The following is a 16,033-nucleotide window of genomic DNA, read 5'->3' as shown; positions in this document are numbered from 1 at the left end:
AGTCACGTGACTATCCCTGTGCCCAAAGAAGCAGGAGAAAAGATCTAGATTCAACGGTTATCTTTCTCCTTAAGGTGACTGTGCACACAATTGTTTTTGTTCTTCCATGAGTTGATCTTATAGTCCAGTACTCAAAAACCACTGTTATTTTGCTCACTTTCAAGTTCTTATTTGATAGACAGACACGGGAGCACAGCATCCCAACTATCAGGCAAAACATTGCCAGCAGGAAGCCAACAGCAAGCATTATTTAGAGACCAAGTGAACATCAATCCTAACAAAAGTATGCCAATAGAAGTGTGCTACCTGGAGATGGTATCTAGAGAGGCCAACACTGATTTTTAGGGCCAGTCTCTAAGAAGCTTCCTGAGGCCAGGTGCAGTGGCTCATGCCTGTAATCCCAGCACTTTGGGAGGCCAAGGCAGGTGGATCACAAGGTCAGGAGTTCAAGGCGGGTGGATCACAAGGTCAGGAGTTCAAGACCAGCCTGGCCAAGATGATGAAACCGTGTCTCTACTAAAAATACAAAAAAAAAAAAAAAATTAGCTGGGCATGGTGGCAGGTGCCTGTAATCCCAGCTACTCAGGAGGCTGAAGCAGAAAATTGCTTGAACCCAGGAAGCAGAGGTTGCAGTGAGCCAAGATCATGCCATTGTACTCCAGCCTGGGCAACGGAGTGAGTCTCCATCCCCTCCCCCCAAAAAAATAGAAGCTTCCTGAGCATTAGATGAAATCTGAGACGTGAGAGTCAAAAATTACAGTTACTGGCCGTCCAGGTAGAAGAATCCACACTGTAAGCTCCATGACTGCAAGTACTGTATCTCTTTCTCTAATTACCATATTCCTAGATTCTAGTACATAGTGAGTGTTCAATAAATAATTGTTCAATCAACGAATGCATGAATATCACCAAGAGCCAAGCCAAGCAGCAAAATCACAAAGAAATGTGAATTAAGACCAGAAATCCCTAAGATACTTGAGAACACACATGATGGCAGTTGGCATAACGCAACAACCATACTGACTTCCAGCAAAGAGGTCAAAAAGATAGATTATGTAACCCAGACTTGCATCATTTGAGTCTCAACTCTGTCATTTATTAGCATTGTGATCTTGACCTTAATTTCCTCATCTATAAAGAGGGTACAATAATAATAGTTGTACCACCTTCATAGGGTTGTTCTGAGAATTAAATAAGGTGAAAGATGCTGAGTACGTGGCATTCAGTAATGCCCAATAAATGTTAGTCATTGTTGTTCATGGCAGGGGAAGGGTTTAACTAACTGGAAATTGTCAGTAGATTACCTTCTCAACTAATGGTTTCTTAAAACTGCCTATCAAAATCACCTGCATATTAAAGATGTCACCAGGACTGGGACTTAGACACAGGGAGGCAAGACTGAAGTCAAGTGTGAGACATTATTGATTTCAAAACAGTAGTGACACTTGAAAATATAGTTTTAGTCTCATCTCAGAGGCAGAAGCTGATTAAAATTTGCATAAACCATAATAGAGGGGAGCAAGGGATAGATATTGGCAGCCCTCATAGGCTCATCTGTCTTGATATTGCTTTCCTTCTCCCCTTTAACAGAACAAACTTAACTGACCCATCATTTTCTGACTATGCTGTCTGCCCTTTCCTCTGGTTTAGCAGCCTATCAATCACCAACCATTAGGCCTCCAATATATCAGGAAATAGACCGTGCTATTATTAACCCAGTTTCCTCTCCCCTCCTATGCAGATCCACAAGATGCACTCTTTCTTGGACTACATCATGGGTGGCTGCCAAATCCAGTTTACAGTAAGTTGTTTTCATGTTTGTTCTTACTCAGGAAGCAAGAGATGAGGAGTGGCACTGGGTTTGGGGGATAAGGAGACAAAAGCTTATCAAAACCTTCAGTCAGCTTTGTTCAAGTCTCATTGTTGAAACGTTGTATGGTATTATGTTTTTGAAATGTGTTCGTACTTCTGTTTTCTTTAGTAAGTATAGTTTTCAGCATCATATCAGGAAGTATATGCCACTCAACCTCTGGTGGTCTGGGGAACCCTCCTAATGCTTCCCACTTCTTCAGTAACTATGTGAGGCATGAAGCAGTATAGCCTGTCAGATTTCATCATCTGGTGAGAAAAATTGGAAGAAAGTAAGCCATGCAAGTAAGTTCCACTGAGCCAAGGAAGATACCATGGTTGCGTCCATGTGACCAGACCACAAGCACCAATGTCATACCCAGTGGTCGGTACCAAGAGTAAGCCATACGGCAATAAAAAGATGAATTCCAAAGACTGGAGAACCAGGCCGAGGTCCAGGTTGAGAAGTAGAGTGGGTGTTTATACTCAGTGGGTAGATCGAGGATCATTCCCCTGTATGTAATTTGTGTGCCCTTGGGATTTACACACCCCTGATATATATTTGACTGGGTAGGCTGAGTCTTTTTAAAATGCCTGGGTAGGTCAAGGTTGTGAGTCCATCTGCACTGGAACAACTGGCTTTCACTGACTTAATATACAAAATCCTCCTAGTTTGGTCAAATGTGACTTCCAGAAAGAGAATCTCCAGATGGCAAAAGATAGATGTGCTAGAACCCTTTAGAAAGCAATGTGGATGTAAACAAAAGAGATACAACTTGTACAGCATTTCGTTCTCATCTTACTAATGAAGCTCAGCCCTGTTCAGCTCCCTGATTGGCTCAGTCATGTGAAAAAAAAAAAGAAAATGGATTTGAGTTTTTAGTCCAGCTTTGGACCCAAGAGAGTAGAGAGGACCAATATATTCCTGGAACCAGGGAGGTGGCGCTCAAAGGACTAAAAGGGGTCTCAAAGGAATGAGATAAATGGCCATTAACTAAACCAGCCTCTCCTTAACTAGGGAAGTGTCCTCTGCGCTAATCTCAGGGAGGTCTACCTATGTTGTGCCTAAACTTGGGATATTGTGCATGTATCTCTGAACACTTACAGGAGCTAATTTTAGAGTTTGTTCACCTCTTTAAAGTCTAAGATTCTCTAATGCGCAGCCAGCAAGCCTTCCTACATTCACACTGTCACATACAGAAGGGAACAAGCATGTTCTGTTCACTGAGGGTACACATCTAACTCTAGCTGTCCTGTGGGCTTATTGCTGCTCTGAGCATACCCAAATGGAAGTATGGAAGCAAGCAATGTCATAAAGGAGAGCTACGGGTAATAGTTTCCCAAGATCTTAAGCAAAAAAAAACTGATTTCAGGAACTATTTATAGGTTTTCAAGGGAAAGCTCTATTGATTTCAGTCTGGTTTAGATTTTGTAGATCCCATGCTCTTGAACAACTATATTCAACCTTCAGGGGCTTGCTTTGCCCTTCAAGTTGTGCTGCAAAGAATCTGCTCCAACAAAAATCAGGAGCTGAACTCCAACCCAAAGGGTTCCCAGCTCCACATCCTGACTTTCAGATGTCCTTGTGTCCTGCTTTGTTCTCCTCTCCTGTCTCAGCCTGCTGACCTTCCCCCACTGGGATTACCACTTCAGTGTTTGTCACCAAAAACACCCCAGTCGCAGCTTCCCATGCCCTGCAGTGTCAAGTGATAGACCTGTGGGAGGTGTGAGTGAGGAGAGCAGTCTGGAGCCAGGAATAAGAAGAGGAGAATGTACAGATGAGTGCCAAGGAGAAGGAGGCAGCCAACAATGGTTCCTCCACAAATCCCTTCCTTTTGTAGGGTTTCAGATTGGAGACTCAGAAGAGAATTGCTAGGTATTCTACTCCCAGTGTTCTACCAAAGGAAACATACCAGTCACTTCTGTCATTTTCTTCCAAAATTAAATCGTCTTTCTCATTATAATTTTTTTATTGCTCAAGTGGTGCAACTTAATGTAAATTATAAGCTGTAATGCAAATTGTTAAGAAAAAGTATCCTGTCTTATTTAATTTGGTCTGTAAGTGTTTATTATATGCCTGGTTATTTTACTGAAATTATCTGGCAACATGAAAAGGAAGTGGCGGAGAAATGAGAAGCGAAGAGAGGAAGGCTTCCTGGCATCGGGATGGGCAGAGGAGAAAGAGAGAAAGGGTATTTCATTGCAGTAATTATACCTGAGAGGCTTTCAGAGGCAAAAATCCCAATTGGCACGTTATGTGATCCTTGGCTCCTGAGCAACCAGGAGCTTTAGTCAACACAAACCTTTTGTCTCCCTGGAGAAAGGCCTTCAAGCACCAGAGGTGACACAAAGTTCTAGATGTTCCCCATTTCCTTCCCTAGAGTCACTTTTCATCCTCCTCCACTCTCCTTTCTGTGCCCCAGGAAGCCAGCCTCCTTAGATGCACTATCCAAGCTCTTCAGCTCTTAAGATTTTGGTGGGTTTGTCCAATGAGAGGCATCCATCAGAGATCAAAGAATAGGAGGAGAGAGAACTTGGAACATTTATTTCTTCAGCTGTCTCCTGCCAGGCTGTGGTTTGGCAGCAACCTTGTTCCTGACAGAATGTCCTGAAGATACTCCTCTTACTGAATTCTAGTAACTGCTCCCTCCCACTCTTTCTGGTCAGTTTCCATTAATCTTTTCCACATGTTCGGAAATTTTCCTTTTGTTAAACTTCCCCAAACGCCTTTTGGGTGAATTTTTGTTTCCTATAGTGGCTCTAACCAATACAAAATATAAGCAGAGGCTGGGAGAAAGCCTTTGCATCTTCCATAGATGCTGGTGTTTCTTGTTCAATCTTAAAAGTGTTAACGATGGGGCATCTTTCTCCTCAGCTGCTAAGCTGCTCAAAATACTTTTGTCAAATTGTAATAAATTGAAACCTAAACCTTCAAAGGGAGGTAAGATTTAGAAAAGAGAACAAATTGGATAAATAACTATGATATTGGGGTTTTGCTTTAAAAAGCATCCCCCATAAACTTAAATATTTGTGTAACCCTATATTCTAATTATAAATACTAAAACCTTACTTAGGTTAATATGAATAAACTGGATGTATTTTGGGAAGTGTTGGGGACGAGGTTGGAGTCAGAACTTGAAGGGTTTTGAATTTTGAGGTAATTTGGTGGATAATGCATGTTCAAAAGGACAATGAGAACAGCATTGAAGCACAGGCACATGCTTTAGACGAGTAAAGCTGGGAGTGTTTGATGGTGGTGAAGGGAGAATGCGAGATGAAGCAAGGAAAGATGGAAGCCCACTGCCACAGGCCTGGTGCCAGGTAAAAAGAGGCTAAACAACGGTGGCAGCTGCTGGAGAGGTACTGTGGGAAGAACAGCACTAAGCCTCCGCCTAAGATACAATGAGAAGACTGAAAGCAATCAAAGCTTTTGTGCCTGTCTGGCAGAGCATGGTGGTTCTGGTCAGGGAAATATGCAAGTCAAGAGCAGCCGCAGGCAAGATGATGAATTTGGCTTTGGACACGTTGGAGGTACTTTCAGGTATCCCAGTGGAGATGGTACTTATAAATATGGACCTGGGTTTCAGGAGAGAGTCGGGAGCTTCATGTATGTGGGTCTGGATGAGATGTCCCAAGGGAAAAATATAGAAGGAAAAGGGACCTGATGACAAGAAATTGTAGAGAACTCTATCTGGTAGCAGAGGAAAGAGGGGCAAATAGTTAAGAGAAGAAATGCCAAAGGAGAGGAAGGCCCAAGAGGAGGCAGTAGTTCAGTTGCCCAGGAGGAAAAAGCTAAGGTTAAGATCGAGGGCAACAATCTTGCACACTAAAGAGAAGTCAGAAGGTGAAGACCACATGATGAGTAGGCGTATATCATCTTCAAAAGAGCAACTGCAGCAGAACAGGTAGGTGAGACCCAGGAGTTAGGGTGTAAACGGAAGGTAAAGAAGTGAACACAGCAGGTATCAGTATTCATTCAAGAAAGCTGACAGTGACGGGAAGGCAGGAGGTATGAGGAGGATGGCAATTTAAAGATTAAAAAAGAGATTTTAGGCTGGAATCTGAATAAGCAGAGGCAACAGCCCAGTGGAAGGAAAGAGATAAATGATGCTAAAAAAAAAGTCCTAGACAGTCAGTGATTCTTATTCTTTTTTTGGTCACCTGAACCACTTGAGAATCTGATACATGATCTATAGCCTCTTACTGGGAAGTGCACACATCCAATTTTGCATGCAATTTTGGGAGGTCAAGGGCACCCCTGAGGACAAATCTTGTACCTCACATGAATCCTTGAGTCATAAGAACTTTAGAGCAACTGTAGCATCACAGTCTTTGAGGAGGTGGGTGGAGGTGACACAGAGATCACAGGGTGAGAGATTGAGTTCGGCACATGGTAGAGCTGCTAAAAATAAAACCAGATACTAGAATTTCACATACAAAATACAAAGTTATAGATAGCATAAAACAGACAGATGCTGTAAGATATTGGAAAAGAAAAAAATGGTAGAAAAATCAAAGGTCTTTTTGAAAGTTATGCTTTTTTGTATGCTCAAAAATGTTCATTGTAACACAGATTTTTACACAGATAAGCTGTCAGCAACCTAAATGTCTAACAATAAGATAATGGCTATGTAAATTACAGTATTACTTTAAATACTATGTTATTTAGTATCATAGTATTTAGTATTGACTATGACAAAGCCAATTTAAATTATAATTCTAAGGTTTAGATCATAACACGAGGTCATGTTTATGACATAGTGTTATAAAAATATAAAGCAGAGTTACTCTATGATTACAACTACATAGATAAAATACCTAAAGATGAAAAGAAAAATAAAATATGATTTACCAGACTAGTGGAATAGTGAGTGATTTTTTTTCTTATTATGTTTAAATGGACATTTTCTTTTGTGTCATTTTTTAAAATTGAAGATAATGTTGCTTTTTCTTACCTCTGACTATTGTTTACATTTTAATAATATAATATAATAAGCTGAATGGAACTTCTCCCAGAATGACCTTCAAGCCAAAAAACTTAGATCACTTATTAAAGGTTCTCTCAGGAAATCTTTTCTTTTCTTCTTTTTTTTTTTTTTTAAAAAAAAAAGGGGTCTCGCCTGTAATCCCAGCACCTTGGGAGGCCAAGGTGGGTGGATCACGAGGTCAAGAGATCGAGACCATCCTGGTCAACATGGTGAAACCCCATCTCTACTAAAAATACAAAAAATTAGCTGGGCATGGTGGCGCGTGCCTGTAATCCCAGCTACTCAGGAGGCTGAGGCAGGAGAATTGCCTGAACCCAGGAGGCGGAGGTTGCGGTGAGCCGAGATTGGGCCATTACACTCCAGCCTGGGTAACAAGAGCGAAACTCCGTCTCTAAGAAAAAACAAAAAAGGGGGTCTCGCTCTGTTGCCCAGTCTGGAGTACAGTGGCACTCTGGCAGCTCACTGTAATCTTAAACTCCTGAGCTGAAGTGATGCTCTTGTCTCAGCCTCCTAAGTAGCTGCGACTACTACCATGTGCTACCACACTGGCTGCTTTTTAAAACAAATTTTTGTAGAGACAGGGTCTAGTGATGTTGCCCAGGCTGGTCTCAAACTCCTGGCCTCAACCTATCCTTTCATCTCAGCCTCCCAAAGCACTGGTATTAGAAGTGTGAGCCACCATGCTCAGCCTCAGGAAATCTCTTCTAACCCTAAAACATTTAGGGCATCCTATGTGCACACTGTGGCCCAGTTTATATTTTTAAATCTTTATTGTACATCCCAGATTAAACACTGATCTACTCTGGTGTAGACCTTTGAGTCTACTTACTACTTAGTGAGCCCTGCTTATTGAATTTCTACGCAAAGCCAGGGTACAATCGGTTAAAGAGCCAAATGCTTTGCCATTTCCAAAAAATGAGCCAAGTAAACTTAGGCGTCTTTCCCTATTTTCCTATTTAACTGCCCTCTTAGAAAGTTTTCTGAAAATAGAAAAGAATAAAAATGTAACTTATTATTTAAGAAATGGTCCAGTCTAAAAACAGTATCTCCACCTACAAGATTCATTGTATAGGTCCAAATTGTTTGCAGATAGTTAAAAAGAAAAGAAAAAAAGCTGCCCAAGAATGTGATCTCAAAGGTAGACTGCAGGTACAGCTAACCAGAGGTTGTTACACAGCAGCTTCCCTTAGAAAATGTCGACAATGTTCACAAATAACCCATTTGTTAGATGAAGGGAAGGGATCTGAGGAGCGGAGTTGTTTCATGTAAGAATCTAAAAATGCCCAAAGAAAGATGCTCATCATTTGCAACTAGCCTTTTCCCAGGAACAACTCCACACACTGGGGACTTGGTATCAAGGAGGGAGCATTTTGCACTCTTACTTTACGAGGCTTTGCAAAGCTGCTCCACAGCTCTGCTTAATAATGAGCAGTGGCTTCCTGGGCAGAAGGAAAAAGCACTGGGCGCCTGTTCTCGTGCTGCCTGCCACGAAGATTGGAGCACATACAAGAACCACAGGTCTCCATAAATGCTTCGTATCAGGAAATGAAAACGTGGTGGTTCTGTGAGCTCGCCGGCATTCAGAAAACCAGGCATCAGTAGCCACCTCCACAAACGCATTTTTCAGTCATTTTCTTGCTTTTATTTCTCAATTTAATTCCATCTTTCACTGCCTCCCTGTTGCTTTCTAAAATAAACCTTACCTTTCACTCTGTTCTCTTTCTACTAATGCTAACTTTAAAGAACACAGAGAATTCTTGGCGGAGGACCACCCCGTGAAGATAGATAATTTATCTCCAGCTTCACAAAAGAGGCTTTAGAAACCACCACTTTCGGTCGAGTGTGGTGGCTCACGCCTGTAATCCCAGCACTTTGGGAGGCCGAGGCAGGCGAATCACAAGGTCAGGAGTTCGAGACCAGCCTGGCCAACATGGTGAAACCCTGTCTCTACTAAAATACAGAAAATTAGCTGAGCATGGTGGCGAACACCTGTAATCCCAGCTACTCAGGAGGTTGAGGCAGAAGAATCGCTTGAATCCGGGAGACAAAAATTTGCAGTGAGCCGAGATAGCGCCACTGCACTCCAACCCTGGGGACTCTGTCTCACTTTAAAAAAAAAAAGAAACCACCACTTTCCAGAAAATAAAAATATTTTAGCTGACTCATACTTAAGACTGTCCACTGCTGTCTAGTCACATGATAAAATATTTTTGTGTTGATCCATGAGAACTATAGAATGAGCTATATGGTAAGAACCATAAGTCTATTTCCTTTTTCATCGGTTAATTTTTAAGTTCATAGCCTCCCCCACATCTATATGAGAATTTCCTGGCCTGAAGTGGCCTCTCTCATTCCATAGACATAGGGGCCATTGCCATGAGAAAAGTGGAAACCCTAGAGGCCTGCCTGAAAAGAAATAGTAAAATTTCCATGGGGCATGTTTGAATGTTTATATGGTACCACCAAGAACAGGCAGCCCAATACTAACCTTCTAGCATTAGCCTGTACATTGTTTCATTGTCTTCAAAATATATTATCCTCCTCTGTCACCTAAAAATCTGGTCATTTCCTTTCCCTAACTGACATTCAACGCCACATTCAATTGGTCACTAAACCCTATTCATTTTCTACCCTTACTTTCTTCAGTCACTCTTCCCTTCTCACCATCATCTCTGCCCTACCCTAGTTAAGTATAAGAAAATTATTCTAAGCCTGACGATGAAGAGTTGACAGGAATGAAAATGACATAGTAGGGCCAGGATGGAGGTAAAGCAAGAGACGCACCTAGGGTGCAAAATTTAAGGAGACTCTCATCTGAGGATTTTGCAAGTGTAGGGTCCGCTGAGAGTGAGTGCCTCCTTGGGTTTTACAAACTAGGTACTTCTTTTTGCCTCACCCCATCCCCAGCTCTATGATATGTTTTTTTCTATTATTTTAAAAAATACTGTTGCCAAAATCTATGTATGCTTGTCCAGACATTAGGCACGCTTATCTAGATATAACAAATTCATCCAGGTGATATATTCGGGCTCAGATGCTGCCACTGGGTGCCTGCATACGTGGAGTATTTTGCCAGTGCCTAGGAATGTTTCTTGAGCAGACATTTTTCTTTATGGGTTTTTTTCCTCTGGCCTGTTATAACCTGATTTCATTTTCTGGTTTTATATCAAGACACCAGCATGTTTTTGTCATCACAGAACACCGTTAACACTCTAGGAGTCTCAGTCAGGCAGCCAGCACATGGGAGATTGTTAACTTCAGTATCAAGAGGCAGAAGCGTGACAGTGGTGAGAAGGTGGTGATCCATGATGAAAGATACCAAAGTGAGGTGGGCCACGAGGTGCTTGTTATTAATAATAAAGTATCAACACCTGTCAACGATTCACTTTTTAGATAAATTAAAGCAGAATCAAGGTAATCGCCATAACAACATCTTCACACACTCTAGAATTCCCTGGAGTACTAACATGCTTTCCTCAGTGGAAAAGAAGTGGCTTTATATCTGGCCTTTCCAGCACTACTTTTACCTTTTTGTTTTGTTTTTATTTATTTATTTTTATTTTAACCTTTTAAACACTATGTACACCTGTGCAAAGTGCCATCATCCATTAAACATGTCTCATTAGGAGTAAAAGGCTGAGAATGGCATCTGTGAGTTGAGCTTGGTAAACCGAGGAGGCCCCTGAAAATATGATTTTCTCGAACATTGTCTCACAAACATCTCTGGAGTGCTCCTCTCAGAGATTTCCCTGGAATTATCTGCATGTGTTTGGATCTCTGTCTTGTTGAGGCCTCGTGGGTGGATCCTGGGGTGCTTTTCCATTCCTTCTCATTCAGAAAATACATGTAGGTTCCTCTCTCCCACCAGCTTTTCATCATAGTCCTTGATTAAAAGGACCTCACCTAAGGTCTTTGTTTCTTTTCTCCAGTGGGTTGGCTCTCACCTTCAGGATAAACCCATCTCAGAAGATACTGGACTTTATTGGTCCTCCTGGGTTACCTCCAGTCATCCTCAGTAACAACTCTCCCACTATCGTGTGTACAAACATACATACACACATATTTCAATTTTCCTTCTCTTAACTTTTACAACTCTTTTGGTAACAAAGAGTTTATTCAAGGAAATTCTTCCCCAAATTACTGTGATTGCCTCCTAGCTAATCTCCCTACCTCCAGGCCAAATCTCCTCCATTTTTTATTGGAATAGTTATGCCCATGAGAAGTCTTGGTGTTTTGGTCATAGACATACATGTTCTCCTGGATGTATGATGGCATAATGGAGAAAGAACCATAGAAAATAACCATATAGACTTGAATATAAATCCAACTCCAAGCCCTCTTACCCTATGTCACATGAAAATGAAGTAATATCATGCCCTCTGTGTCACACACAGTTAGCTCAATGCTTGGCACAGAGATGACTTCTCTCTTCTTTCCTTTGTTATTCAAAGTAAGGACATCTAAGGGTCAGGGAGAAACTGCAATTTTTCTTCACATAACCTTTTTTTTTAACATACTCTTAGTACTAGCATTTATCAGTAAGCATCCCCTGATTTTTAAAAAAATCTGGGTATTCTGAAAACAGAATTTATCAGTAGGCATTTATCAGTAGGCATCCCCTAATTTAAAAAAAATCTGGGTATTCTGAAAACAGAGTTTGAATCCTACCTGACTTTATTTTTTACATAGTCCTGTGGAGAGGCAAGGAAGAAAAAGGAAAAAAAAATAACAGAGATGAAAAAGTAATTTTGTGAAATAAAATAAAATAAAAAATATAAAAGAATTACTGTTATTAGCCTATGCTTTTCTTTCCTAGGCACTTTGATTACAGGGTATAATATCAGATGTGAGTAACGTTCTTTCCCCATCAATTTATACATTAAGAAGCACAAACAAACACGTGGCAGGTTTTCTCTGTTCTTTTAGAAATAATGTCCAACCTTCATACATCCAATGGTATTCCAGTTATTTGTTATAATGGAATTTACCAAATATAACACAAATAACATTTCCCATTATGATCCCCAGGATCATATGAGAAAATAGAGCCTTTCAGCCACAGTAAGTCAATGAGTGCATTCTACTGTACCCCAGAAGGAAATGAGTTTATGCAACATAAACATTTCTTTCTTCCCCTATGACTTTTTTTTTAACCTTCTTCCCTTGAAGCTTAAGCAGCATTTTAAAGAGATTTTTGCTGGGTTAACTTTTATTTAGATGGTGGTGATGTTGGAAATTAGAAGTGTTTCTTCTCATGTTAACATCCTCAGGCTTAAGCATTTATTGTTCTTTCTTTTGTTATAAAGAAGTGTTCCACGAGTCAACTTGTACTTACATGATCATGATACTGGAGGTCAGAAGAAATTCAAGAAGTTGGAGAATAAATGACTAGTTGGTGGCAAGACAGGTTTCCCTTCTCCTCTTTCCACTCACAATCCGATAACATTCAGGCATCCTCCTTGTTGTAGGCAGGAGTTCTTACATGAATGGGAACCAAAATGATGAATGCCTTTACACAGAGCTGCTCGTTGCAGAAAATTTGTTATAATCACTCTAACAAATCTCTCTGCATCTGGCCACTCGTGGAAATATAACAATGGCTTTCTTATGAAAACTGTATATTTAACACAGAATTTGGTTTTAAGGGATTTTACCTATGCCCCATAGATGGAACTGTTCTACCCAGGGAGCACAGAAGTCTTTTCTTAGTGAATTGTGAAATTGGAGGGCAAATATTCTATCCTTACTGTTGCTGCCTGGTGACATGGATCAACAGCATCTGGGCTTTCTGATCTATATGTCAATCTCAAGTTTCTATTTAAACAGGGAGAAGAGAGGGCACTGGTTGGGAGGGAGATTGAAGACTGCAGAAATGGCCTCAACCAAATTAATAACTAGGTTTTCAAGCTAATTAATTTATGCTCTTTCTTTATTGGCAGAATATGTAATGTGCTGTTTTTCGCCTGAGGCCATGTCTCTCTCATGGCTGATCACAATTCCTAGGAGATGCATTCACTTTAAATTTATCTTTTCTTGTATTTTTCTCTTTTAGGTAGCTATAGATTTCACTGCCTCAAATGGGGACCCCAGGAACAGCTGTTCCTTGCATTACATCCACCCTTACCAACCCAATGAGTATCTGAAAGCCTTGGTAGCTGTGGGGGAGATTTGCCAAGACTATGACAGGTAAGAGACTTCAGGGCATTTGGAGCCTTATCATCTCTCATGTGGGTGAGATGGTCTTTGACTGATCCTGGGCAGAAAGTGGAAATTAAGTCAAGTAACTTCTTATGCAGTGGCTTCAAAAGCTTCATCCTCTCCATACTAGAAAAACTAGCTTTATCCTCTCCATATTAGAAAAAATAAGTTTGTACCTAGCTCACTTTGGTCACCAAACAAAAACCTTTCTCAGTTTTCTTCTCTTAGTTGGTTTGCAAGACAATCGGATAGCAATTTTGGTTTCTATTTTGTGAATTCTTAGCATGTGCCTTGCTACTCAAAGTTGTTTGTGAACTAGCAACATTCTAGACCTACTGAATTTGAATCTGCATTTAACAAGATCCCCAGATGATTTGTGTATACTTTAGAGTTGTAGAAGCACAGGTCTATTAGATATTACCGCATCTAATCTTCACATTAACCCTTATATAGTATGTATTCCTTAGAAGAAGAGAATACTGTACAGAAGGTTAAATAATTTGTGCACTATCACATAGCCAGAGACAGGACTTGAACCCAGGTCTACCCACTCCAAAGCTTAAGTCTTTAATCACTATGCTTCACTGACCTCAAAAGCTATTGGTAACTTCAGCAGAGGGTGTGTTGTAGCCAGATAAGTGTGTATGTTTGCATGTGCGTATATAGAAAACGTGATTTAACATCAGATCGATATTCTATGTATTTTTACCTGATGATAAAAATAAGGAGTATCTTACATAAATTACATTAAACTGAATGTATTCTGCCTTTCCAGTAGTTTTAGAATAAAGTCAAGGAGTTTAGATGTTTTCTTAAGGAAAGCTTTTTGAAGTGAAACCAGTGTAAATATAAATATGTGTAAATCTCAGTTAACTCCCTGGTGTGATTGTAAACCAAAGCTAGTTAATAATGAGCAGTGACAAATTGACCTTTCAGACAAGGAAAATAAAGAAAGCAACTCTGTCCTTTAGGTTTCAGATGAATTTTGTAAGATAGCATGATTTCTGTTCCTTCTAGTGTCATAATTGGTGATAATCATATTAAAAACCTGTTATCCTCCACATCACAGGAAATGACACCTTCTCATGACTAGAATGTACAGAGAAACTAATAGAACAGGGTAATGGGAAAGGTGCAGACAGTCTCCTGCCTGCCTGTGTCTCTGGATTAAGCTCTGTCATCACCAGTGACTCAAATGTAGCACAAAGGCAGTTGGAGAATGAACAGGTCCAGTAAAATCAAAGAGCTTTAAACACTCAGACCCTTGCTGAAACTTCCTCTCCTGTACATCTAGGAAAGAAGTCAATTATTATTTTAAATTATCTTGTTGGAAAAACACCTCTTATACTTAATCTTGAGGTATTGACTGTGAAAAACTCCTTTGAGTTAACTTGAGATCACTTGAATTTCAACACTGATTTCTTCAAGCCCCAGTGCAGGTGGTGTGGTGGTGGTGGGGTTCTTAGAGAGGTTTGTGTCATATGAGTATTTCCACCAGGGAGAGAAAAGTCAGGCCAATTGTATCCACTACATTGGAAACTTCTCCAAACTTCCCCAAGACACAAAACCAATAATTTTCTTCCTTCTTTGTATCACACACACATTAATAATCTAGTATAATAATGTGTGAATATGTTGAAAGGCAAGAAGCAGAAGAGTATCTTCAGGATTCATAACTTTTCAATCTCAAAATGCTTGCAAAGTAAAGGTAGGTAAATGCACTTAACACATATCTCAAACAGTAGATGCTTAATTAAAAATTAATTCTAAATCTGCAGGGAAGAAGGCACTCTAATAAAGTGCAAAGAGAGGACTGATAGGTTTTCCAGAAATCAAGATACTAAGCCTAAGTGCCCTTACTGTAGCAAATTTAGTGGATAATCGTGAACAAGCTGCTGAACATCTCCATCTCCTGATTGCCTCACATGCAAAATGCAGAATATAGTCAGAGTGACATGTATATCTTGTAAAGCTTTTATCCCTCTGTGAGCCAGACAAAGTCTGGGGAGCATTTTTTGTTCCCTCAAAAATGCAGATTCAATATAAAAATAAGATATGAAACCTTAGGAGTTACATGAAGAATCATCATAAATTATTGTTTAAAAATTTTTAATAGAGTAAGATTGACGTTATCATCCCCAACTGGCCAAGAAAATATAGTTTCTACAGCTCAGTGGAACAATTATTTTTTCCATATATAGAAAGCAGCTCAACATTAAAATGGGCAAATACTTAAGGAAGAAAAAGGATTGGAAAACTCCAGTGCTCCTTTAAAGAAGCTCCCTAGAAGAATGTGTATTGCAAGCTGCTGGCTTGAAAACTGACAAGGTTCCGCTGTTTCTCCTTTGTGTGGGTGGATAGACAATAGACAGGCAGAGTCAGGAAATTTCAAGTCGGGGCTCTGGAATTAATTTATTCTCACATCAAAGTCAGTGAGGTTGGTGCTCAAAGAGAAACACTTGAATAAAAACTGACAGAAGGCATTGTTCCCCCTCCTGCAGTGACACAGAGGTTTCTAATCCCCATGAGCCTTAGAAATTCCTCCCAGCCTCTAGCAGCCAAGAGTTTTCTTTCTGCCTTGTACAGTCATTGCTACCAGGTCATTATGAGGTGATCCATGAAGTAGAACAGCTTGAGAGATGGATAAAACTCTTCTCAGAATGGCCTTGAAGGGAAGTTTCCCACAGACAGCTGGTCCTCAAGCCTGCCTGCCTGTTGTATCCTTCAGCCTCTGAAAGAGATGATACTGTGCATTCCCTCTGCCTTGACCACCCACCCCAGCATAACTATTTGTGCACATACAAAAAAACACACATGCATGCATGTGCACACACACACAGGCCCTCACAAGCTCAAGTTGTAGCACTTCTCTAGCTTCTGTATCCTGGTCTCCCTAGACAGCTCAAGGCCAAGGTGACATCTTTTCTTCGGGGCCAGCAGGGATATGGGTCTCTGAAAACCTGACATGTTCTCTAATAAAAAGCGTGGCCTATCTGCTG

The 16,033-nt window shown here is 40.5% G+C and overlaps 1 protein-coding gene across 2 annotated transcripts in view; it reads left to right on the top strand.

Moving 5' to 3' along the window:
- Positions 1-16,033, top strand: part of CPNE4 (copine 4) — a 490,322-nt gene that overhangs the window by 449,448 nt on the left and 24,841 nt on the right. For both annotated transcript variants that reach the window (XM_012451237.2, XM_012451238.2), the window contains exons 10-11: positions 1,742-1,801; positions 12,889-13,022. In XM_012451237.2, the coding sequence (XP_012306660.1) occupies positions 1,742-1,801; positions 12,889-13,022 (194 nt within the window). The remainder of the gene's footprint in view (positions 1-1,741; positions 1,802-12,888; positions 13,023-16,033) is intronic.

The sequence above is a fragment of the Aotus nancymaae genome, unplaced genomic scaffold (assembly GCF_030222135.1).
Source record: "Aotus nancymaae isolate 86718 unplaced genomic scaffold, 86718_ANA_hifiasm-v0.15.2.pri h1tg000019l, whole genome shotgun sequence".
Classification (NCBI taxonomy): domain Eukaryota; kingdom Metazoa; phylum Chordata; class Mammalia; order Primates; family Aotidae; genus Aotus; species Aotus nancymaae.
The sequence above is the reverse complement of the archived record's forward strand: the minus strand, read 5'-3'. Positions and strand labels throughout refer to the sequence as shown.